A 25,891-nucleotide genomic window follows, 5' to 3' on the forward strand; every position below is an offset into this window, starting at 1 on the left:
CATAACCAACAGTTGCAATTGAGAAAAATGTCAAATTATGTGTACCAAAAATGTATGTATTTTTTAAAAAAAGCTGAGTTCATGTGCTTTTCTGTCGGAGAATTATGGGTTTTGCACACCATGCTATAAATAGATAAGATGTAGCAGCAACCTGGGGTAAGATTTTGCCTGTGGGTTTCAGGAGCCTGTGATCAGGTTGAAATGGGGGTCTGAAGCCTGCACTGTGTGAGGGACGGTCACTCATCTATGATTTTCCCTGAAATGATCAATTATGGAGAACAGCTGGGCTCTGAAGCTGGAGGGCCAATAGGAGAATACAGCTTGGAATCAGTAGCAGGATGCTATGGCAGCTAACTGAGGGAGAAGGCATCCCCAAATGGAATAAAAAAATGGCATCTCACTCTTTAATTGGTTACTCGCAGTTTGCAGGCTGATAGCCCTGCCCCTCCCAGTCCACCTCCGGGTAAATGGTCCAGGGTGGGATGGAGCCGGGAAACCAACAAATTGGCTGCAGGCATATAATTCGACTCCTGCCCCCATCTGGATCTTCACGTTCAGCTGCTGGCTTTCAAATTGTTTGAGATTTTCTGATGGAAATTTTACATCCAAAACGTAGCTTTTTCGTTTGATTACTGAGTGACCTAAGAATCCAAATTTTTTTCTGGTTTAGATTTGCAGTTTGTAGCCGCCAGAGATTAGCTATTTGATTTGCGATTGAAATTCACTAACCCCTCTTCTGCAGAAAATTTATGATCACCAAGATTCACCACTTGGTTTCATGTCAAACAGTAGAAGCAGGGAGCACCTTAAGACAAACATTAGAGCACGAATGGAGTGAAGCGAAAGATAACGATTTTACTAAATTAGAATGAACTTCTGTTAATATTAATGATTTCTAATTGAAGAGTTCACATAGAAATGTATGCACAATACTTACATGACCCATTTCTTTGGATTTTGAAGATGGGGTACTACTGGAGGAAGCAATGGAAGCTGGGCTTATAGGTGCATCCTTTTTTAAGAGGCGAGATTTATCCAAGCCATTTTCCCTTGGTGAATGGGGTGGACTACCTCGTGGTGAGGTGGGATCCTGAAAAAGGAACACAACATTTTCAAATGAACCGCATTCAAAAACAGGAGGAAGAAACAAAAGTTATACTTGCAAACAATAAGTTATGATATAACCTGGCCATAATACATTCTACTAAATGCATTCTTTTATTTCTCAATAAACATAAAATGGTTAAGCTCTTTGCATGAAAATCAAATATTAATATTGTGATCGAATACTGAACTGGCCTTAATTGCCTGCACAGGAAGCCAATATCAGAAGAAAATAATACATATCTGTCACCACAAAAATCCCTGTATCAATCATAATTGAATATGGGCAATACTGGAAAGACCACATAAATTTGGTTTGATTTTCCTTCAATTATTATCGGTGTGATTTAGCAGACTCAGGTTAAGCAGAAGGTTTAGCAGGGTATTTCTCAGTGGCTGCAGTGCCAAGAAACATCCATCTATCCACCTGCACTTTGCTGTTTGTTTTGGCCTCAGAGAGATTCTGCCGAGGCCGCATTTAAGAGTGATTATCGGGACTCCATTTTCAAAGGCTGTCCTGATCTCCATCCCCCCCCTCCCCACCCCAACATCTCCTGGCTCTTTTGATCTCCTCACTCACCCCACCAACCTTTGTGAGCCTCCCGGGAACCCCTCTCACCAGTAAGGCCTCCCTAGGTCTGACACCTGGTAGTGCCAGCCTGGCACATAGGCACCCTGGCACTGCTGACCCACCTACCCCCGCCCACTAACAGTGACCAGGGCCGGAATTCTCCCCTACTCGGCGGGGCGGGGGGTCCCGACGTAGCGGAGTGGCGCCAACCACTCCGACGTCGGGCCTCCCCAAAGGTGCAGAATTCTCCGCACCTTTAGGGGCTAGGCCTGCGCCAGAGTGGTTTCCACTACGCCGACTGGCGGCAAAACCGGCGCCAACGGCCTTTGGCGCTATGCCGCCCGGCGTCGGGGCTGGCCGTAAGGCCTTCGCCAGTCTGCGCATGCGCCGGTGCGTCACTACCGCCGCATCCACGGCAGGGGGGGGTGTCTCTTCCGCCTCCGCCATGGTGGAGGCCGTGGCGGCGGCAGAAGAAACAAAGTGCCCCCACGGCACTGGCACGCCCGCCGATCGGTGGGCTCTGGTCGCGGGCCAGGCCACCGTGGGGGCACACTCTGGGATCCGATCGCTCCGCGCGCCCCCCCCTCCCCCCCCAGGACCCCGGGGCCCGCTCGCGCCGCCAATCCCGCCGGCACCAGAGGTGGTTTAAACCACGTCGGCGGGATTGGCCTGTCAGCAGCGGGACTTCGGCCCATCACGACCCGGAGAATCACCGCGGGGGGCACGCGATCGCCGCGGGGGGGAACGCCGATCGGTGGGGTGAGATTCCCGCTCCTGCCGATTCCCGGGTGGCGGAGAATTCCAGCCACGGCGGGGGCGGGATTTACGCCGGCTCCGGGCGATTCCCCGACCCTGCGCCCTGCGGGGGGGGGGGGGGGGGGGGTCGGAGAATTCTGCCCCAGATCTTTAACGTTCAAGATAAACAGCCACCATCTAGCAATCGACCCCTTCACCATGAAAATGACCTTCTCAGGGCACAAGAATTCCAGCAAATCACCCAGCCATGCTGTTACACTGGATGGCGTCGCCTACCTTCAGCCCAGCAATATAAATTGGCTGGCCAACAGCGATGTGAATACTCCTGTCCTCAACTCCGATTGGTCCGACACCCCAAATACGGCAACCAACGGACAGGGCTCGAGGTCAACATTCAGGATTGCTGATATGGTGTTGATAAAAGACCCCCAAAAAGCCCACCAGCTTGGGACAGGACCAGAACACGTGCGTATGATAAACAGGCCATCTCGTGCACTGTTCACACTTAACCCCAAATCTCTCAAAACTCTGACTCATTCTGGCCCCGGTGCGTTGCACCCTAAATACCACCTTTAGCTGTATCAAGTTCAACCACATGCAGGATGATGTAGCATTCACCCAATGGAGGGACTCACTCCACATCTCCTCCTCCAAAATGGGTCCTCCCACCTGGTCTTCACCTCATCGACCAAAACCTGCTCTTGCCCCATGATCCGTCTCATAGAATTTACAGTGCAGAAGGAGGCCATTCGGCCCATGAAGCCTGCACCGGCTCTTCAAAAGAGCACCCTACCCAACACCACACTATCCCCATAACCCAGTAACCCCACCCAACACTAAAGGCAATTTTGGACACGAAGGGCAATTTATCATGGCCAATCCACCTAACCTGCACATCTTTGGACTGTGGGAGGAAACCAGAGCACCCAGATGAAACCCACGCACACACGGGGAGAACGTGCAGACTCCGCACAGACAGTGATCCAAGCCGGGGATCGAACCTGGGACCCTGGGGCTGTGAATAAATTGTGCTAACCACTATGCTACCGTGCTGCCCTAAAAAGAAAAAGAAAGAGCTTGCCTGTTATTCACTCTACCCATTAGGTTAAAGGAAGTGGAAGGGTGGGGGACACTACAAGTGTAGTGTCTAGGGTTTAGGAACTGCCCAACTTAAATACAGGTAAAAATAAAACACTTAACCAGCAACCACTGTGCCCCACACAAGAACAGCAATCAGCTGTTATGGGTCTGCGCAAACAATTTAAATCTTTACTACTTACCCAGCAGTCACTCTGTCCTCACTTGACAACAACTCCTCCACAAACCACCTTCAAGATACGGTGACCGCAATGCACCGATGCAAATTTTCCCCGCAACAGCCAATCAGCAGCTCCGTTCTACTGCCCTCTGCTGGATCTCGAGGGGGAAGAACAGTAACTTTCCCCCCTCAACCCCCCTAAAATTAAACAGAGCATCTGCAAAGAAGACCTAAAAAAAACTAAGGCGGCATTGAAACAAGAACACATACTGTGGCAAAATATTTATCTTACTAGATTGAATTTTGCCCGCCACGACAGTGGTAGACTGTCCCACCTCTGCAAGTCTGCCCTAACGCTGCTCGCCAAGGTTGTAAAATTCAATTTGCAAAGTCATGCCAGTCCTGGCCACCTGAAGCCCAAATAGTGAAAACTGATCCCCGTCAGACGGAATGACAAACCCCCAACCCAGCACACCCCCTCTGAGTTCAACCACAAAATATTCGCTCTTCCCAACATTCAGCTTATATCCTGAAAAGGAACTGAACCTCTTCAATATCTCCCCTATAACTGCCCCTGGATTCCTTATGTACAGCAAAGGTTTGACTCCTAAAGGGACACTTTATGCTCTACTTCACCCCTCACAATTCCTTTCCATTCATCCACAGCCCTCAAAGCAATTGCCAATGATTCGATCGCCAACACCAACAATAGAGGAGACATAAGACATCCCAGCCCCGTCCCCCTCTTCAGCCTGAACAACCCCGAATTCACGGTGTTCGTTTGAACACTAGCAGCTGGCATTTCATATAACAGCAGAACCCACGATGCAAACCCAGGCCCAATCCCAAAATTCTCCAGAACTGCAAACAAATAGCTCCATTCGCTTTTCGGCGTCGAGAGACACGATAATCTCTGGTTCCAGCCCCACCGCCGGTTTAAGAACTGCATTAAATAACCACCTCATGTTGAACAACAGTGTTCTGCCCTTTACAAACCCTGTCTAATCTTACCCACTACCTCCGGGAGCCAGGGCTCTAGCCTCAACGGTAGGATTTTAGCCAAAGGTTTCACATCCACATTAAGTAGAGAGATTGAGATCCACACTTTGTGGGGTAATTGTCCCTCTTCAGGAGGGACATGGACACCTGCTTCACTGACTGGGAAGGACCCCCCGCGCCAATGAGTCATTAAACAGCCCCAGCACCAATGGGGATAGTTGGTCCGCAAACGTCTTGTAAAGTTCTAACGGGAACCAATCAGGCCTTGCACCTTCCATGTTTGCATCTTATCCAAAGCCCTACAGACCTTCTCCAACCTCATCGGTGCCTCCAATGCCACCCACAAATCACCCCCATCTGAGGAAACTCCAAGCCCTCCAAGAAATCAACCTCCCCCCACTCATCCTCTGGCGGTTTCAACCTGTATAGCTCATCATAGTAAGAACTAAACATCTCATTAACTTTCTCTGAGGTGGAGACCAACCCACCCCTCTGGCTCCCACACCTGCACAATCTCCCTGGCAGCCTCTTGCCACCTTCACTGATGAGCGAATAGGTGGCTAGTCTTCCCCTCATACACCACCCCTTTAAGAACCGCAGCTGATACATCGCCCGACTCGTGGGCAGTAGGTCAAATTGCATTTGCACCTTCTTGCTGAGCACCAAGATCTCCGGTGTTGGGTCACTTGCATACTCCCTATCCACACCAAGAATTTCATCCATTACCTCCTGATGTTCCCACCTGTTCTCCCTATCCAAATATGACTTCCACAAGATGATCTCCCCTCCAATCACTGCCTTTAATGCCTCCCACACTGTAGTCGAGAGACCATCCCGTTTTCATTTAATTCAACATCATTCTTTATGGCCCCTGAAATCTTCACATAGAACACCAGATCTGATAACAGTCCCACATTCAGACTCCAACTGCGCGTTGTGCCCGTCCCCTCCAACCTTAAATCCACTAGACATGGTTCATGGTCGGAAATAACCACTGCTGAGTACTCCACATTCCTTACCCCAGGTAACAAGGTCCTACTCATAACGATAGAATCGATATCCGAATACACCTTATGCCCTGGCGAAAAAATCTAAAACTCCTTAACCCTGAGTGCATAAGCAGCCACCGATCTGCCCCTCCTGTCTCCTTCATAAGTAACCTTAGCACTTCACCATTCCCGAAGGGACCAGCGATCTGGCCTGGAGCGATCCAACTTTGGACAGAACGCAACTGAAATCCCCTTGCCCAAAATCAGCTAGCGTGTATCCAGTTCTGGAATGACAGCCAACAACCACCTCATGAACCTTGCATCGTCCCAATTCAGGCTGTATACGTTCACAAATACCACAGTCTTTCCCTCTAGTGTACTGGTGACTATCACATACCGACCCCCCCAGATCAGCCACCACTGCAACCACCTGAAAGCAAACTCTTCCGCTAACCAGAAACGCCACCCAGGCGCCGTGCTTCCAAACCCTGAGTGAAAACCCTAACTCACCCAGGCTTTCCTCAACATAATCTGGTCCCGCAACTACAGGAGAGTCTCTTGTCAGAAGATCACATCGGCCCCAGTCCTTTATAAATGGAAAAGAACCCTTGTCCTCTTCACAGCCACCCCTCCCCCTCAAGCCCCGCACGTTCCAGGTGATCAACCTCATTGGGGGTCTCTCACCCCTCCCTTGAGGGAAATAAAATCAGCCATTTGCACCAAAGTGCAAAATTCCTGCCCAAAGTCCTGGGTCATTTATGATGACCACCAGCCCTGCCCCCTTGATGTGACAAAGAAAAGCCTCTGGTCACTGTTAGTTCACCCCTCTCCGCACATTATTCCCTCTCCCCCCTCCAAACCCACAGAATGCCTGGCGCCACACGTCCCTCTATTATCCCACCACACAAACCTAAATCTACAGCTAGACCTATTGTACTCCTCCCTACCTGGCTCAATCGGATGCAGTCTCTTTCCCCATTCCACTCCAGTTTGCTAGCCTCCCCTCTCCCTATCACTAGCAAAGTGGCTCCCAACCAGGGTCCCCTTACAGGGACCACTTTAAGTCTCAGGCCTTTATTTGTCAATGTGTTGGTTAAAGAATTCCAGGATATTACATGATCATGCATGGTGCTTTCTCCCTGCAGGTAGGCTACTTACTTAGAGAGTACTGTTTCTAGACTGTATTCTCAGAGTGTATAACCACGTTACCCTATACATCTTACTGTGGGCAGTGCTATTCACCAGTCCATGTTAACCCTTGCTGTGCTGAGCACCATCATAATGTTATGTAGATTTGTACGGTTCAGAGTCTCATCTCCGAAGGGCAGCACGGTAGCATGGTGGTTAGCATAAATGCTTCACAGCTCCAGGGTCCCAGGTTCGATTCCCGGCTGGGTCACTGTCTGTGCGGAGTCTGCACGTCCTCCCCGTGTGTGCGTGGGTTTCCTCCGGGTGCTCCGGTTTCCTCCCACAGTCCAAAGATGTGCGGGTTAGGTGGATTGGCCATGCTAAATTGCCCTTAGTGTCCTAAAAAATAAGGTTAATGGGGGGGGGGTTACTGGTATAGGGTGGATGCGTTAGGGTGATCATTGCTCGGCACAACATCGAGGGCCGAAGGGCCTGTTCTGTGCTGTACTGTTCTATGAAGAAAACTTTCATCCCTTCCAACGGAGGATTACAATGCAATTTTTACTTGCTATCCCTGCTCCCCCTTTCAAGTCCTCTAACTTGATGGAGGGGGATTTTCAGCCCGTGTTAGCCGTCAGCAAGAATGGTGATGCAGGCGGAAAATCCTGTGTGAATCACAAAATCCGATTCTCACCAGTGAGATCGTGGTTTCCCATTGCTCCTTGCCAGTGATGTAATGGGGTTCACACCGAGAAAGGGCGAGAACATAATTTAAATACACTTTAAAATACTTACTGAGCCCCCCGCCACATGATCCCCACTGTCACTGAATATTCATACATCACGTCGGTGAAGTTCACAACAGGTTCTGAAAAATGAGAATCAGTCAGGATCTCCCCGGGGGCGCAGAGGTAAATATAGCCCCCGGGGGGAGAGGGCCATACCCGAGCAGTGCTCTCTTAGACTGACCCCTGACACAGGTTGGCACTGCCAGGTGCTGCAGGCAGTGCCAGGGGTGGACCATCTGGGTAGCCCATTTGGGCCAGGGTTTACTGGGATGGGAGCCTCTGATGCTGATATTTGTGGTGGGGAGAGCAGGGAGGGGTGAGTGAGTTCTGATGCTGAGACTGTTGCTTGTATTAGGAGGGGGTAGTTAGAGCCCGAATGCCCCAAAAAGCAAGATGGTGCCGGAGCGTGGTGACTATCTGTGAGCTCTCTCCCACAGATCCTCTTCCTACATCTCTTATAACCGTACGAATCTTTCAAAACTTAATTCTAACATTATCTCTAATTTTTCTCTTTTATGTTCCCTTGCAGGAGTGAAGATCTTTTGACATCCATGGGCTGGCCCACATGACCCGACCCGACTCGGCAGGACCTTGCCCTTGACCTGGAAGCAGATGGGGCCTGAACCAGAGGTCTGTCCCCGACCTCGTGCAGGACCTGGCCTGACCCTCGGAGCATCCGACCCGACTCCAGCCCCAGACTGCTCGATCGAGTCGCTGGAACACCTGACATGGCTCCCAAAACACGAGAGACACGGCCATTCCTGACCCGGAGAGGCTTGTCTAGCGCCCCGACTTACTGGCAGATGGAGGAAAGAAGAATCCACATGGAGGCCCAACCAGACCTACTCCAAGGCCTGATTCCTCGAGTGTCTTAACAGACGACCAATGCTGGAATTGAACACGGGACCAGACCCAACCTGTCCCAGGAAAACCCTGCCTGCAACCCAAACCCAGTTTAAAGAACCCAAAATGCAGAAACACAATGAGAGGACCCAAATGCGCCGAAATGTAAACCCGTGCACGCAGAACCCCAGGGCCCAACCAGATCGCAAACATGCCTCCCTCCTGGATACCCCCAAATTGCAACCAGTGCCTGGGACCCTGCCAGACGTGACCCCGAAATATAAACCAGCACCCCGGACCCCGCCAGACGCAACCACTTACTTTCAACAAGATCAGACTTCTCCCATTGGATCCCGGGACCATCCAGAAGCAGCCGCCGAGTAAGGAAGCGAGGGAAATGAGGCAGTCTGCAGGTGATACTAAAACAATGCACTTTCAAGTCTCCTCTTCCCAGCATACTCCTGGCACACGCCCAAGCGATTGAAAACAAGTTGGACAGGCTTAACGCTGACTTGCCTCTCAGAGGGAAGTGAGGGACTACTGTGTGCTCTGTTTCACAGAGACATGGCTCACACCTGCCTCACCGGACTGTGCCATACAACCTGATGGCTTCTCAATACACCAGATGCACCACATGGCATCAACGAGCAAAGCGAAGGGTGGAGGGGTTGCCTCCTCATCAACTCCTCTTGGTGTTCAGACGTGGCGACCCTGACGAACTACCACTCCCTGGACCTGGAATACCTGACCGTGAAGTGCCTCTATACTATCTTCCATGGGAGTTCACTTCTGCCATTATCACGGCAGTCTACATCCCACCCCAGGTGTAAGTGAAGAAGGCACTTGACGAATTGTACACTGCTATAAATAACAGTGAAACAGAATACCTGGAGGCCTTGTCATTGTGGCCGGGGACTTCAAACCAGGTCAACCTCAAGTGTGTACTGTCAAACTTCCACCAACACATCTCCTGTCCCACCAGGGGTGCCAACATTCTCCACCACTGCGACACAAACTTCAAAGGCGACTACCGATCCATCCCCCGACCGCACTTCGGAAAATCGGACCATTAAACTTTGCTCTGTCTCCCGGCATACAAGCAGAAACTTAAGCGGGAGAATCTGGTTAAGAAGGTTGTGCAATGCTGGTCCGAGGCAACCGAAGAGCTCCTATGTGACTGCTTGGAGTCAGTAGACTGGTCCATATTCAAGAACTCAGCGAATAACCTAAACAAATACGTCATAGACTTACTCAGCAAGTGTGTAGAAGACTGCATGCCAAAGAAGGTAGTACATACGTTCCCAACCAGCAACCTTGGCTGAATTGGGAGATTCACTTCCTACTGAAGAACAGATCTGAGGCGTTCAAGACAGGCGACCCTGGGCTATACAAGAAATCCAGGTATGACCTCTGCAAAGTTATCATGGATGCCAAGGGACAATACCAGGCTAAGTTAGAGTCACAGATTAATGTCACACACTCTTGTTGGTTGTGGCAAAGCTTAAACAACATAACGGGCACAAAGCAAAGCCAAGTAGAATCTCCGGCAGCAGCGCACCCCTTCCCAATTCTATGATTGGTTTGAGCAAGAAACCATCAAACAGTTGTCAATTGCCCAAACAGCCTCAGACACACCCATACCTACTGCCACAACATCCAAAGTCAGATCAGCCTACTTGGCGGCGACACGGTAGCAGGTGCGCCACAGTAGCACAGTAGTTAGCACTGTTGCTTCACAGCTCCAGGGTCCAGGATCGATTCCCGGCTTGGGTTACTGTCTGTGCAGTTCTGCATGTTCTCCCTGTGTCTGCGCGAGTTTCCTCCGGGAGCTCCGGTTTCTTCCCACAGTCGCAAGATGTGCAGGTTAGGTGGATTGGCCATGATAAATTGCCCTCAGTGTCCAAAAAGGTTTGTTGGGGTTACTGGGTGACGGAGATAGGGTGGATGTGTGGGCTTAAGTAGGGTGCTTTTTCCAAGAGCCAGTGAGTACTCGATGTGCCGAATGGCCTCCTTCTGCACTGTAAATTCTATGAATCTATGAAAGTGAACCCTTGGAAAGCAACAGGTCCTGACGGAGTCCCTGGTCATGCACTCAGATCCTGCGTGGATCAGCTGGCAGATGTGTTCGTGGACATCTTCAACCTCTCCCTATTCCGTTCCGAGGTTCCGAGGTTCCCACCTGACTTCAAGAAGACGACCATCATCCCGGTGCCAAAGAAGAACCAGGTAATGCGCTTCAAAACTACCGTCCGGCGGCCCTGACATCTATCATTATGAAGTGCTTCAAGAGGTTGGTCATGAGACACATCAACTCCAAACTCCCAGAATGCCTTGATCCACTGCAATTCACAAACCGCCACAACCGATCCACAGCAGACGCCACCTCTCTGGCCCTACACTCATCCATGGAGCATCTCGAGAAGGACTCCTACGTCGGACTCCTATGTCAGACTCCTGTCCATTGACGACAGCTCTGCCTTCAACACCATAATCCCAGCCAAGCTCCTATCAAAGCTCCAAAACCTAGAACTTGGCTTCTCCCTCTGCAGCACGATCCTTGACTTTGTGACCCACAGTCCACAATCAGTAAGATAATCAACAACGCCTCCTCCACGGCATTCCTCAATACTGGGGCCCCACAAGGCTGCGTACTTTGCCCCCTATTATACTCCCTATACTCACAAGACCGTGCAGCAAAATTTAGCTCCAACTCCATCGACATGTTTGAGGATGACACGACTGTAGTGGATTGGATCTGGAACAACTTTGAGTCAGAGTACAGGGGGAGATAGAGAACCTAGTGGAGTGGTGCAACAACATCAATCTCCCTCAATGTCAGCAAAACTAAAGAGCTGGTCATTGACTTCAGGAAGCAAAGTACTGTACACACCCCTGTCTGCAACAATGGTGCCCAGGTAGAGATGGTTGACAGCTTCAAATTCCAAGGTAAGTACATCACCAACAATCTGTCCTTATCCACCCATGTCGATGCTACAATGAAGAAAGCACAACAGCGTCTACACTTCCTCAGGAAACATATGGAAATTCGGCATGTCCACATTGACCCTTACCAATTTTTACAGATGCACCATAGAAAGCATCCTATCTGGCTGCATCACAGCCTGGTTTGGCAACTGCTCGGCCCAAGACCGTAAGACACTACAGAGTTGTGAACACAGCCCAGTTCAAAATGCAAACCCGCCTCCCATCCATTGACTGTCTACACTTCCCGCTGCCTTGGGAAAGCGGGCAGCATTATTAAAGGCCCCTCCCACCCGGGTTATTCTCTCTTCCAACTTCTTCCGTTGAGCAGGAGATACAAAAGTCTGCAAACATGCGCTAACAGATTCAAAAACAGCTTCTTCCCTGCTGTTACCAAACTCCTGAATGACTCTCTTATGGACTGATCGGATCTCTTCACACATCGTTTCTACTGAGTAGTACTGCACTCCTGTATGCTTCACCTGATATCTGTGTCTATGTATTTACATTGTGTATGTCTTTTGTTTTTTTTTTCTCATGTACGGAATAATCTGCCTGGACTACGCAGAACAATACTTTTCACTGTCTCTTAGTACACATGACAATAGGGGTGAAGTGGGGGTGAAAGAGAGCCTTGGATGCTTGTGGGTAGGGTCCCCATGTTTGTGGGGTGGGGGGGGGGGGGGGGGGGGGTGTTGGGCAGATTATTTTCTGTGCTGATCTGGACACCATTTTAGTCTGATATGATTGGAGGCATGGTAGTTGTACTTGTTTCCAGTACTTGGTTATCTCAATTCGAGTTGCTTTCCTCTTTATTAACAAATCATCTGCTTTTTTTGGCACTGGGTTTGTCCGGTTCCTTTCGAGGGGAATGTGCACCTCTGTTCATTCCTGGAGTAGAATCATTTTTTCTTTTTCTGTGCTATCCGGCATGTATCCCGCTGGATCTATACATTTCACAAATGGAACCTTTGTTTCCACTTGTCTGACAATTTCAACCAGAAATCGGTTTGCTGTTACATCTTCAAATTGTTTTGCAAGCTTCATTTAGCTCAATGGTTCTCAGTATGTTTGAGACATCCCGTGTTTTTCCCTCTTCTAATTCTTTGTGCGTCAGTGTTGGATTTACATCTTTTGATCTTATTTCTGGTATTTGTTTCACTGGCTGCAGTAGAACTTTGATCTTGCCCTCTGTTTTAGTTCACTGTTGGCCAAGTCTATCACTGATGAAAATTTAGCTTGTTTTATTTCTGTCGTTGTGCTACTCAAGGCTGCATGATCCGCTTGCAGCATGAAAAGTTCTATGGCTTTTTCTTTCAATGCCTTCTCTTCTTCATTTAACTGCTTCTTCAGCTCATCCCTCTGTTTCTTGTAGCTTTTGACTCTCCTGGAATATGGAACATTTTTGTGTCTTTTTTGCCAACTGGTTTGCCACTTTGTTCAGAATGGCGTTAAAGTCATTTTAATTTTCTTTGTAATCTTTCAAAGGAATAAACCTTGACCTAAGGAAATCTTGTAGAGTGTGAAAGTCTTTCAGCAAGTTTTTCTTATCTTTGCAAAGCTTGCGTGTTTCATTTTGAGCATTCCTGTATTTCAATTCACCTCGTGTGTCTTTTGTTGTGCTTCCATTCTGCTGTTTAAGACAGTCTTCATTTCTTCATGTTGTTGAATGGTTACACATTCCTTTTGTATTTTCTTATTCCCTTTCCTCTGGAATCTCATCTTCACCTGTCCAAGGTTTCTTGTTGCCCTCCCTCTGGGGTTGCCTTTGGTGGAGTTGCCCTCTCTCTAGCATCTCTTGCTGTAGGTAGGCTGCTTACTTTCAGAGTTCTTTATCGAGACTGTTCTCTTGAGTCTATTATCATGTGACTCTACACATTGTACCATGGGTGGTGCTATTCTCCAGTCCCACATCAAACCTTGCTCTGCCGAGCAGCTTTACATTACAATGGCACACAGGCAATAACACAACAGGACAAATGAGGGAGTAAGCTATCTTAGATCTAATATTGTGATGTGGAGATGATGGCATTGGACCAGTGTGCAGTAAGAAGTCTTATAACACCAGGTTGAAGTCAAACAAGTGTGTTTCAAATCACTAGCTTTCGGAGTGCAGCTCCTTCATCAGGTGAGTGTAGAGGTCGGTTCCACAACCACATATATAGACAAAGTCAATGATGCAAGATGATACTTTCAATGCGAGTCTTTGCAGGTAATTAAGTATTTTCAGGTCCAGATGGAGTGGCTGGAGAGAGGGATAATCACAGATTACAGAGGTGTGAATTGTTTCAAGACAGGACAGTTGGTAGGATTTCTCAAGTCCAGTCCAGATGGTGGGGGGTGAATGTAAAGAGACATGAATCCAAGGTCCCGGTTGAGGCCGTACTCGTGTGTGCGCAACTTGGCTATCAGTTTCTGCTCGGCGATTCTGCGGTGTCGCACGTCCTGAAGGCCGCCTTGGAGAACGCTTGCCCGAAGATCAGAGGCCGAATATCCTTGAGTGCTGAAGGTTCCCCGACTGGAAGGGAACATTCCTGCCTGGCGATTGTCGCCCGATGACCGTTCATCCGTGTCGCAGCGTCTGCATTGTCTCGCCAATGTACCACATCTCATCCTTTCCTGCAGCGTATGAGGTAGACAATATTGGCCGAGTCATTCAAGTATATACCGCGTACCTGGTGGGTGGTGTTCTCACGTGTAATGGTGGTACCCATGTCGATGGCCATCACGTCTTGCTGAGGTGCAATATTGTGTAATGCGACAGGGTTAACTAGTAATCTGAGAAAAGGTGATGATCATAAAATTGAATTCCATGTTAAAATTTAGAGGGGTATCCTCCAATCCTAAACAAGAACATTTGCACTGCCAATTACATATGCATAAGAAGGCAGATAGTGGCTAAACTTTAGTGGCTAAAGTTGATTGGGTAAATAGACATCAAGGGTATGGTGGTGAATAAACAGTGGAAAACATTTAAAGAAAAATGTTAAAATGTTCATCAAAGTAAGTCCCATTAAAGCTCAGAAAAGCAGTAGGAAAGAACAATCTGTGGCTTACAAGGGGAGTTCAGAATAGTTTAAAATTAAAAGTAAAGGCTTATAATGTTGCGTGGAATAGTAATGATCCTTAAGTTTCGGGGAGTTTCAGAAATCAGCAAAGGGCAAAGCTGATAAAAAGTGAAAAAAAAAGATTTGAGTAAAATAGCGAGAAATTAAAAAACAGATTCCAAGACCTTTAACAACTATATAGAAAAAAGGTCAAATTTGAATGCTGAATACAGGTTAAAGGCAGGATTCTTCAAAGTGTGGCGGAACAGAGGGATCTTGGGGTCCATGTACATAGATCCCTCAAAGTTGCCACCCAGGCTGATAGGGTTGTTAAGAAGGCATATAGTGTGTTGGCTTCATTAACAGGAGGATTGAGTTTAAGAGCCGCAAGGTTTTGCTGCAGCTTTATAAAACCCTAGTTAGACCACACTTGGAATATTGCGTCCAGTTCTGGTCGCCTCATTATAGGAAGGATGTGGATGCTTTGGAGAGGGTGCAGAGGAGATTTACCAGGATGCAGCCTGGACTAGAGGGCATGTCTTATGAAGAAAGGTTGAGGGAGCTGGGGCTTTTCTCACTGGAGCGAAGAAGGAAGAGAGGTGACTTGATAGAGGTGTACAACGTGATGAGAAGCATGGATAGAGTGGATAGCCAGTGCGGAAATGGCTGTCACGAGGGGACATCATTTTAGGATGATTGTAGGAAGGTATAGGGGAGATGTCAGAGGTAGGTTCTGTACACAGAGAGTGCTGGGTGCGTGGAATGCACTGCCAGCAGAGGTGGTGGAGTCAGAGTCATTGGGGACATTTAAGCGACACTTGGACATGCACATGGCCAGCGGTAAATTGAAGGGGCGTGGGTTATGTTGATCTTAGATTAGGATAAATGGTCGGCACAACATCGTGGTTCCCAAGGGCCTGCACTGTGCTGTACTGTTCTATGTTCTAAGTAGAGTCATGAAAATAAATTTTCAGAAACAGGAGAAATTATCAAAGAAAATGAGGGAATCACAGAGATGTTGAACAGATTACTCAAATTACATATCAGAAACAGAAGGTACCCAATAGGTCAATATGAGTGAGGAGCTTAAAGTAATTAATTACATATAGTAATACACAGGGCTCTTTTCTTTGCAAGAAGAAATAAGATGTAAACACATTGTGCCTTTTTCAGCTAAAGAAAATAAGTGACAGACATCTGCTGGCTCGTCCCTCAGGACAATGCTTTGACTAATCAAAGTCAAGCTGCCTGGTTTAAATTTCAAACAATGCTAGATAGTTAACTGTCAGTCACCATCAACTGGTGTATTCTCTATGGCAACGCCTCTACTAATCGGAGTCCATTTGCCAACCTGTCAGCACTCTCTTCTCAAACAGTATACGATCTCACAACACTGTATTCTTGTGAATGTCCTTATGAGTGCAAGACAAAAAGCTTTGACAAAAGTGTCTCGTTTTTCAGCATTACTCAAGTTCTGTACTACCAAATAACTTTAAAGTAATTAATCTTTAGAGAAAAGTTAGAGGAATTTAAGGGACTCAAAGTTAACAAATCATTAGGACCTGATGGCCTCACCCTAAGGTTCAAAAAGAGGTAGCTGCAAAGATAGACCACGCACTGGTTATGATCGTCCAAAGATTTCTGAATGCGAGAATGGTCTCAGGTGCCTTGGAAATTGGCAAATGTAACACTGTTACTCAAGAAAGGAGGAAACGAGGAAATAGAGAACTACAGGCCAGTATTAGCATCCTAGTTGAGAAAATGCTGGAAACTATTATTAAGGATGATTTAACAATATACATCTTTTAAATTCATTTGCGGAATGTGGTGGGGTTCCCAGGTATCTGCTGCTATTGTCCTTTTAGATGGTAGTGGTCGTGGGTTTGGAAGGTGCTAGCTAAGGAACCTTGGTGAGTTCCTGCAGTGCATCTTGTAGCTGGTACACATGGCTACCATGGTCGTTGGTGGTGGAGGGTTTGAATATTTGTGGAAAACGGAGCAATCAAGTGGGCTGCTTTGTCCTGGATGGTTTTGAGCTTCTTGAGTTTGTTGGAGCTTCACTCATCCAGGCAAGTGGGAAGTATTCCTTTACACTCCTGACTTGTGCCTTGTGGATGGTGGACAGGCTTTGGGAGGTCAGGAGGTGAGTTACTCGTCATAGGATTCCTTGCCTTTGACCAGCCCTGGTAGCAACAGTATTAATATGGATAGTCCAGTTCCGTTTCTGATCAATGGTAACCCCCCCAGGATGTTGATTGTGGGGGATTCAGCGATGGTAATGCCATTGAATATCAACAGGCGGTGGTTAGATCCTCACTTGTAGGAGACAACCATTGCCTGGCACTTGTGTGGCGCAAATGTAACTTGCCACTTGTCAGCTCAAGCCTGGATATGGTCACGATCTTACTGTGTTTGGACATGGACTGCTTCATTATCTGAGGAGTCGCAAAAAGTGCTGAACGTTGTGCAGTCATCCGCAAACATCCCCACTTAGAAAATCATAGGGCAGGATTGTCCCATCTGTTCACTGCAATGGCGGGTTTTAATGACATATCATGAAATGAAAATGAAAATTGCTTATTGTCACAAGTAGGCTTCAAATGAAGTTACTGTGAAAAGCCCCCAGTCGCCATATTCCAGTGTCTGTTCGGGGAGGCTGGTACGGGAATTGAACCCGCGCTGCTGGCCTGCCTTGATCTGCTTTAAAAGCCAGCTATTTAGCCCTGTGCTAAACCAGCCCCTGACATCTGTTACCATCTCACTAATTATGCATGCATGGGAAAAACATTGAATCACAGGCAGGCAGACTCTGATTCGCCTCGCTCAGGCATCATACTTAAAGAGAAGCCATGCATAGTAGTCTCTCACTACGTGCACTGCAGGCCTGCTCCACTGAAGATACTGCCCTGTAAGGCAAAGAAATGGCAGCCCCCAAGTTCAGTGACACCACCCTGGCCACCTACTGGATGCTGTTGAGGACAGGTCCACCGTGATATCCTCTACCCCTGCTCTGGCCACAGGTTGGCAGAGGCGATCAATGTCAGCCATTCAGTGCAGAAAGAGCATGAATGATCTTGTCTATTCCACCAAGGTAAGCCAACCAGGTCATTACTCCCAACTCCATCAGCCATTCACAGGATGACAGTCAGCAGGGATTTCACACACTGTCAGCTCAAGGGTCATCACCATTCACTCTCTCACACACATCTTCTCCATCTGGCCTCTCATGATCTGGAGCTCACACCCTGTCTGTACCTCAACTCAGTAACACACGTTGCAGGCAGCCTTATCATCTGCCCAGGCATGTGTTATACCCACATTCTCACCACCTACCTGTATGTAGGATAAGCTTGCACACCATTGGAGGGGAGGTCCTAGACTGGGAGTGGAGGGCCCAACAAGGTCATCAAAGAGTGTGAGAACTGAGCTATTGCGCTGGCCAGGGCGGATGTGAACGATATTCCCGTGGTGGCAGACAGGTCGGCCAAGTGAAGAGTCAGCACTAGCTCATCCCTCAGGCAACTATACTACCATGCACAAACCATCTCTACTTTCTTTCACAGGCACATCAGCTAGCCAGGTCATCAGCTTTACCCTGGTGACAGCATTGAGGAGGAATCTCAGGATAGCAACCTTGAAGACTCATCATCATCATAATAATAATAATCTTTATTGTCACAAGTAGGCTTCCATTAACACTGCAATGAAGTTACTGTGAAAAGCTCCTAGTCGACACATTCCGGCGCCTGGTCGGCTGCACAGAGGGAGAATTCAGAATGTCTAAATTACCTAACAGCACATCTTTCGGGACGTGTGAGAGCTGAATGAGGTTCACCTGAGGAAGGAGCAGTGCTCCGAAAGCTAGTGTTTGAAACAAACATGTTGGACTTTAACCTGGTTTTGTAAGACTTCTTACTGTGCTCACCCCAGTCCAACGTCGGCATCTCCACATCATGTCTATCCACAATTTGTCACCCTTCATTGGAGGCCATGCCTGCAGCCCCTTCCACGGCACCTAGCTTTACTGCTTGTCTGGTAGGTAGACCTTGCCTGTGATATTCCCCTCAGTATGATGTGGGGCTGCCTGAAAAGCCTATTTACAATATATATTAATGATTTGGACGAGGGAAGTAAATGTACTATTGCAAAATTCACAGATTACACAAAAATAGGTGGGAAGCCAAGTGGTGAAGGTGACACAAAGAGTTTACAGAGGGATATAGACAAGTTAAGTTAGAAGGCAAAACTTGGCAGATGAAATATAATGTAGGAAAATGTGAAGTTATGCATTTTGGTAGGATGAATACAGGACTGGAATATTATTTAAATGGAGAAAGACTGCAGAAACAGAGGGATTTGGGAGTCCTTGTGCATAAATCACAAAAAACTAACATACAAGTTCAATAGGTCATGGGGAAGATAATGGAATGTCGGCCTTTATTTCAAAGGGAACAGAGTATAAAATGGGAACTCTTGCTAAACTATACAAGGCAGTAGTTAGACCACACGTGGAATACTGTGAACAGTTTTGGTCCCCTTAACTAAGGAAAGATATACTGGCATTGGAGACAGTCCAGAGTAGGTTCACTTGGTTGATCCCAGGTCTGGAGGGATCTTCTTATTTGGAGGGCGCAGAGCGCAGAATAAGAGCAGGCAAAGGGAAGCCGCAGGGCTCAGTGGGACTACAAGTCTGAAGTGTAATTCCAATTACGGAGACATGGTTAAAGGAGGAACAAAACTGTCAGCTTAACATTCCAGGATATCATTGTTTTAGATGGAACAGAAGGGGAAACAAAAGAGGTGAGGGAGTTGCATTGTTGATTCGAGAGCAGATCGCAGCTGTGTTGAGGGAGGACATATTGGAGGGATCGTGTAGTGAGGCATTATGGGTGGAGCTCAGGAATAAGGAGGGTGAAATCATAATGTTGGGAGTGTACTACAGACCTCCCAACAGCCCGCAGGAGACAGAGGAGCAGTTGTGTAGTCAGATACTGAAAAGGTGTGAAAAAAGCAGGGTCGTTGTGATGGGCGATTTTAACTTCCCCATATAGACTGGGAATCCCTTACAGCCAGGGGCTCGGATGGAGAGCAATTTGTTAGATGTGGCCAGGAGGGCCTTTTGATACAGTATGTTGACAATCCAACCTGCGAGGGGGCCATACTAAACTTGGTATTCGGGAATGAGCCAGATGTTTCAGTGGGGGAGCATTTTGGGCTTAGTGACAATAATTTCATAAGATTTTGAATAGTCATGGATAAGGATAAGAGTGGCCTGTGGGAGAAGGTGGCTGGTTTAGGGGCTGGTTTAGCTCACTGGGCTAAATCGCTGGCTTTTAAAGCAGACCAAGCAGGTCAGCAGCACAGTTGGATTCCCGTACCAGCCTCCCTAGACAGGCGCCGGAATGTGGCAACTAGGGGCATTTCACAGTAACTTCATTGAAGCCTACTCGTGACAATAAGCGATTTTCATTTTCAAGATGCTGAATTGGACGAGGGCCAATTACATCCAAATTAGACAGGAACTAGTGAATAAGGATGGGAACAGCTATTTGAAGGCAAATCCACATCTGACATGTGGGAGGTTTTTAAAGGCCAGTTGATTGAAGTGTAGGACAGGCATGTCCTTGCAAAAATGAAGGATAGAAATAGCAGGATTCAGGAATCATGGATGACAAGGGAAATGTAAGCTTAGTAAAAAGGAAAAAGGGAACATACGATAGGTCTAGGCATCTAAAAACCAACAAATCCCTTGAGGAGTACCGTGAAAGGAGGAAGGAACTTAAATGTGGAATTAGGGGGGCTAAAAGGGACCATGAAATGTCTTTAGCAGACATGGTCAAGGAGAGTCCCAAGGCTTTTTATGCATATATTAGGAGCAAGAGGGTAGCAAGAGAAAGAGTAGGCCCACTCAAGGACAATGGAGGGATGTTAAGTGTGGAACCAAAAGAAGTGGGTGAAATCCTTAGTGAGTACTTTGTATCAGTATTCACCAGGGAGAAGGACATGATGGATGTTGAGGTCAGGGATATGTGTGTGAACGATCTTGAGAACATCAATATATCAAAGGAGGAAGTGTTGAGTATCCTAAATTGCATTAAGGTAGTCAAGTCCCTGGAGCCAGATGGGATCTATCCCAGGTTATTGCAGGAGGCAAGGGGAGAAATAGCTGGGGCATTAACAGATATCTTCACATCCTCTTTCACCACAGGTGACATTTCGGAGGACTGGAGAATAGCCAATGTTATTCCCTTGTTTAAGAATGGAAGCAGCGACAATCCAGCAAATTATAGGCCAATGAGAATGATGATTAGTGGTGGGGAAGCTTTTGGAAAATATACTGAGGGACAGTATGTATGTACATTTGGAGTTAGTGTCAGGCAGCACGGTTTTGTATGGGGGAGGTCATGTCTCACCAACTTGATTGAGTTTTTTGAAGAGATGACAAAATAAATTCATGAGGGAAGGGCTGTGGATGTGGTTCATATTGACTTTAATAAGGCATTTGAAAAGGTCCCACATGGCAGACTGGTACAAAACTAAAATCACATGAGATTTGAGGTGGGCTGGATGGATACAGAACTGGCTTAGTTACAGAAGACAGAGAGTAGCAGTGGAAGGATGTTTTTCTGAATGCAGATCTGTATCTAGTGGTGTTCCGCAGGGATCGGAGCTGGGGCCTCTGTTGTTTGTAGTATATATAAATGATCTGGAGGAAAATGTGGGTGGTCTGATTAGTAAGTTTGCGGATGACACGAAGATTGGAGGAATTGCTGACAGTGCCGAGGATTTTCAGAGGATAGAACAGGATGTAGATAGATTGGAGACTTAGGCACAGAAATGGCAGGTGGAGTTGAATCTGGACAAATGCGAGGTGATGCATTTTGGAGGATCAAACCTAGGTATAAATTATACAGTAAATGGCAGAACCCTCAGGAACATTAACATACAGAGGGATCTGGGCGTGCAGGTTCACAGTTCCCTAAAAGTGGCAACACAGGTGACCCAAGGTGATTAACAAGGTATGGCATGCATGCCTTCATCAGCCACTTCATCAGCTGGGGCATTGAATACAGGAGTTGGGAAATCATGTTGCAGCTGTATAAAACCTTGGTGAGGCCGCATTTGGAGTATTGCGTGCAGTTCTGGTCACCACATTATCAGAAGGACGTAGAAGCTTTGGAGAGAGTGCAAAGAAGGTTCTCCAGGATGTTGCCTGGTCTCGAGGGTGTTGGCTATGAGGAGAGATTGAATGAACTAGGGTTGTTTTCACTGGAAAGATGGAGGCTGAGGGGAGACCTGATAGAAGTCTACAAAACGTTTTGGGCAGCACGGTAGCATTGGGATAGCACAATCGCTTCACAGCTCCAGGGTCCCAGGTTCGATTCCGGCTTGGGTCACTGTCTGTGCGGAGTCTGCACATCCTCCCCGTGTGTGCGTGGGTTTCCTCCGGGTGCTCAGGTTTCCTCCCACAGTCCAAAGGTGTGCGGGTTAGGTGGATTGGCCATGATAAATTGCCCTTAGTGTTGGATGGGGTTGCTGGGTTATGGGGATAGGGTGGAGGTGTTGACCTTGGGTAGGGTGCTCTTTCCAAGAGCCGGTGCAGACTCGATGGGCCGAATGGCCTCCTTCTGCACTGTAAATTCTATGAAACTTACGAGAGGCATAGACAGGGTGGATAGTCAGAGGCTTTTTCCCAAGAGTGGAAGTGTCAATTACAAGGGGCACAGGTTCAAGGTCAGAGGGGGAAAGAAGAGAGATGTGTATGGCAGGTTTTTCACGCAGAGAGTGGTGGGTGCCTGGAACGAGCTGCCAGAGGATGTGTGGAAGCAGGCACATTAGCAACATTTAAGAGGCATCTGGATGGGTACATGAATATGGAGAAAATAGAGGGACCCCCTACACCCAAGTACATGGGCTGACCTGACTTTCCCCTACCCTCAGGGACCCCTCTAGTAGGGAGATCCCCTCCACGGGGACATAGATAAGGCCAGAAGGTTTTACTTTTAGTTGGGGCATCATGATCAGCACAGGCTTGGACGGCCGGAGGGCCTGTTTTCTTTATTCTTTCAGAGGTTGAGTAAGTTGGGCCTGTACTCATTGGAGTTTAGAAGAATGAGACATATAGGACTGGGTTCTCCATCCCGGGATGCCCCACAGGGACCCCTACCAAAAGGTACCCCTCCAGAAAAGAGACTCCTGTCTTGAAGCTCAAGAGCAATCCAGCCAGGGCAGTGAGAGGAGTTACAGCTGTAACACTGACCTTGAAGCTCCTGGAAGGAGAAAAACTGTGACCTGCGTCTGGTTCACACAGTTCCATTAGCTGCAAGCCATTTGTAGCTTTCTCGTAGTGGTCTATGATTGACAGCTTCTACAAACCATCTACAACTTTGACTCATTCATCTGCCTTCACGGTTCAGCGGCCTAAGTGGTGAAACTCCCATGTCCCTGTGGAGGGGTCCCTGGGGGTGGGGTCACCCCATGTACTTGAGTGTAGGGGGGCACCTAGGCAATCCGGGAGGGCGAGTGCCTGGCTTGCAGTGTAGGTAGGAGGGGTTTAGGCCGCTTTGCGGGGTAGGGGGAATGGAGCTTGGTGCCGATTTGCGATGCCCCGGGAGCATTTTGCCGTTGGTTTGTGGGGGGATTTCGGGGTCAATTCGCGGTGTAGGGGTGGGAGGGTAGTCAGTCGACGGAGCTCGCTATCGGGCCACTCTCTCAAGATGGTGACCTGATACCAGGATTCCCTGGGAACCCCTTGGGCGGAATTCTCACATCGGGAGACAAACAGCCAACGCCGGAGTGAAACCCGGAGTGTTTCACTCCGACGTCAGGGGGGGGCGCTAGGAGCGGCGGCGCGTGAATCTCGGGCGCCAGGCCTTGACGCTTGCGTCAAAGCGGCGCGCCGGGAATGACGCAGCCGGCGGCCCCTAAGTGACGTCAGCCGCGCATGCGCAGGTTGGCCGATTCCAACCTGCGCATGCGTGGTTGCCGTCTTCCCTCCGCTGCCCCGCGAGACATGGCGGCTTGATCTTGCGGGCGGCGGAGGGAAAAGAGTGCGTCTTTTAGAGACGCCGGCCCGACAATCGGTGGGCACTGATCGCGGGCCAAACATCTCCTGAGCACGCCTGTGGTGCTCGATCCTCCCTCCGCCTCCCCACAGGCCCCACACACAGAGGTCGCGCGCTGTTCACGCAGGCAGTGACCAGGTGTGGTTGGCGCCAGCGTGAACCGGTTGGGTTCGGCAGGCCTCTCGGCCCATCGGGCCGGAGGTCGCCGTGAGAAACGGCGAGCGGCGTTTCTCCGAGCGGCCTGTCGAAAAACGCGACACGCCATTTTGGGGGGGTGGGAGAATTGCGGGGGGTGCCAGGGCGGCGTGGCGTGATTCGCCCGGCCCTCCCGCGATTCTCCCACCCGGCGTGGGGTGCGGAGAATCGCGCCCCTTGCATTCCACGCCATGCATAAATTAAATACTGAATTGCTTCCTGGTTTGCGCTCCCGGGGGATGGTAAACTGGTTGCAATTCAACTCCGGATGGAGAACATAGGGCCTCATCCAACGGCCACACTGTGCACGAAAAGCCGTGGCGCAACGTGGCCGACAAAGGCCAGGAGATCCCACTCCCGGGATCTACCTGGTTCGCAACACCTCGCGAGATCTAACGCGATTTCACGAGGCGTTGCAATGTAAATCTCGCCCAGTGTGAGTGGGATCACCTTTTGCAAATCTGTATGTCAGAGCGAGACAGCTCGTCTCATTCTAATATACAGTTTTCTGAAGGACCCAGGAACGGGGGCCAGATGGAAGAGCACTCATGGGGATCTTCCAGCGGTTCAGAGGCCCCCAGTTGCTTGCCCTTCAGGCAGGGTGGTACCATGGGACTGCCAGTCTGGCACCCTATATAAACAGAAACAATACATAGACATTTTATGGTGGCTCACACAAAGTTCAGTTTTCAAACCTGCATTTAAATTTCCTAAAACATTTTAGATTATCATATTTTCACTTACGGCCACTTCATGTCAGATTTCTACTTTGATAGCCATTTAATTAAGTTAATTAGATTCAATGAGCTTAAACTAATGCTTGATTCAAAAAACAATGAGCTACAACGAGACAAGAAAAACCTTGGCACAATATTAATGGAAAACCCATAAATGCCAGCACCAAGAAAATAGTTGCATTCAACATTCTTGAAAAACCACTACAAACCTCATTGGAAACATCCACGACCAAATTGTCATCACTCTTCTCGCCATCGCTATCCTAAATATGTAAATAAATAATTAATACATTTTATAAGATCTGATGAATACACATTAAATTCAACTGAATTCAGACAGCTGTTTAAATATGTTTTTATGATCGAGTTGTCAACCTATGTAAGGTTCAGAATTAGTTAACATAACAACAGACATTTCAGAGCAGTTTAATTTGTGATGCAACAGTCTCATTCTGGCCATACCTGACTTCTAAAACAAAACAAATTCTTACAGCCAGGGTCAAATTTACTTAGGCACTCTCAAACCCATCCCGGGTCCCATGACGAAACAGCAAAATGGAAAAAGTACTACACCTATTTGTGGTGTGGAATGTTCCTCAGAACTTCAAGTTTTGTCACGGTACATTATTAGAGAAGGAGCTTCATTTTACATGTGAGTAAACTGGGCCTACAATCCATGTATACAATAGGTGCTTGAAATTGAATACACAAGATTACACAAATATCCAGCAAAAGGGGTTATGTCTGCATTAACTATGCTTTTTCATTTTGCATTATAGTAGTCACCCTTTCGCCATCTCACTGTTTTGGGATGCAGGCATTTATAGATCAAATACGCAACAATAGTCTGACAAGAAGTATGTGGCTCGCAGCTCAACACTCCTGATCTAATGCCTCACAGAGCCGTAATGTGACTTTGAAAGAAAGTGGCACACTTGGAGAATATTTTTGCATTTTCCCAGGCAATGCTGACACTAATGATCACTCGTTTCTTCTCATATTAATAATTCAGCACACAACTCCTCACATTTGAAAGGGAAAAATCTATATGAGAAAGACGATTGAAATAACCCTATTACTGGAGTAAAAGAACTTGGCCTTGTTTTGTCTTCTTCCCCATTTAAGCAAATGTTTTGAAAAGCTGAAAAAATGGAATTCATAAAAAATTCAGTCACCGGGGAGGGGGTGGAGGTGGGAGTGGGAGGTGGAAGGGGGGGATAATTTACAAACAAACAATTGAAAATAATTCAAGGTTGATTACAACTAAATAAAAAATATATGATGCCATCAATTTGATTGTTACTCACATAACGATTTGCTAAATCCTTATCATCAGTCTTCTGTTTCTTACTATCTGTGGAGTAGTCATTTGAGTTTCTGTGCTTCTCTGCAGCTCTGAAACTGGCTGATGGTGATACTGAGGAACTCT

General features: G+C 47.8%; 1 protein-coding gene across 1 annotated transcript in view; it reads right to left on the reverse strand.

The window, feature by feature from the left end:
- Positions 1 to 25,891, reverse strand: part of LOC119970380 (transducin-like enhancer protein 4) — a 315,711-nt gene that overhangs the window by 21,293 nt on the left and 268,527 nt on the right. The window contains 3 exon segments of the mRNA XM_038804901.1: positions 938 to 1,090; positions 24,672 to 24,725; positions 25,770 to 25,889. Of these exon segments, the coding sequence (XP_038660829.1) occupies positions 938 to 1,090; positions 24,672 to 24,725; positions 25,770 to 25,889 (327 nt within the window).

This window comes from Scyliorhinus canicula, chromosome 8 (genome assembly GCF_902713615.1).
Source record: "Scyliorhinus canicula chromosome 8, sScyCan1.1, whole genome shotgun sequence".
NCBI lineage: Eukaryota > Metazoa > Chordata > Chondrichthyes > Carcharhiniformes > Scyliorhinidae > Scyliorhinus > Scyliorhinus canicula.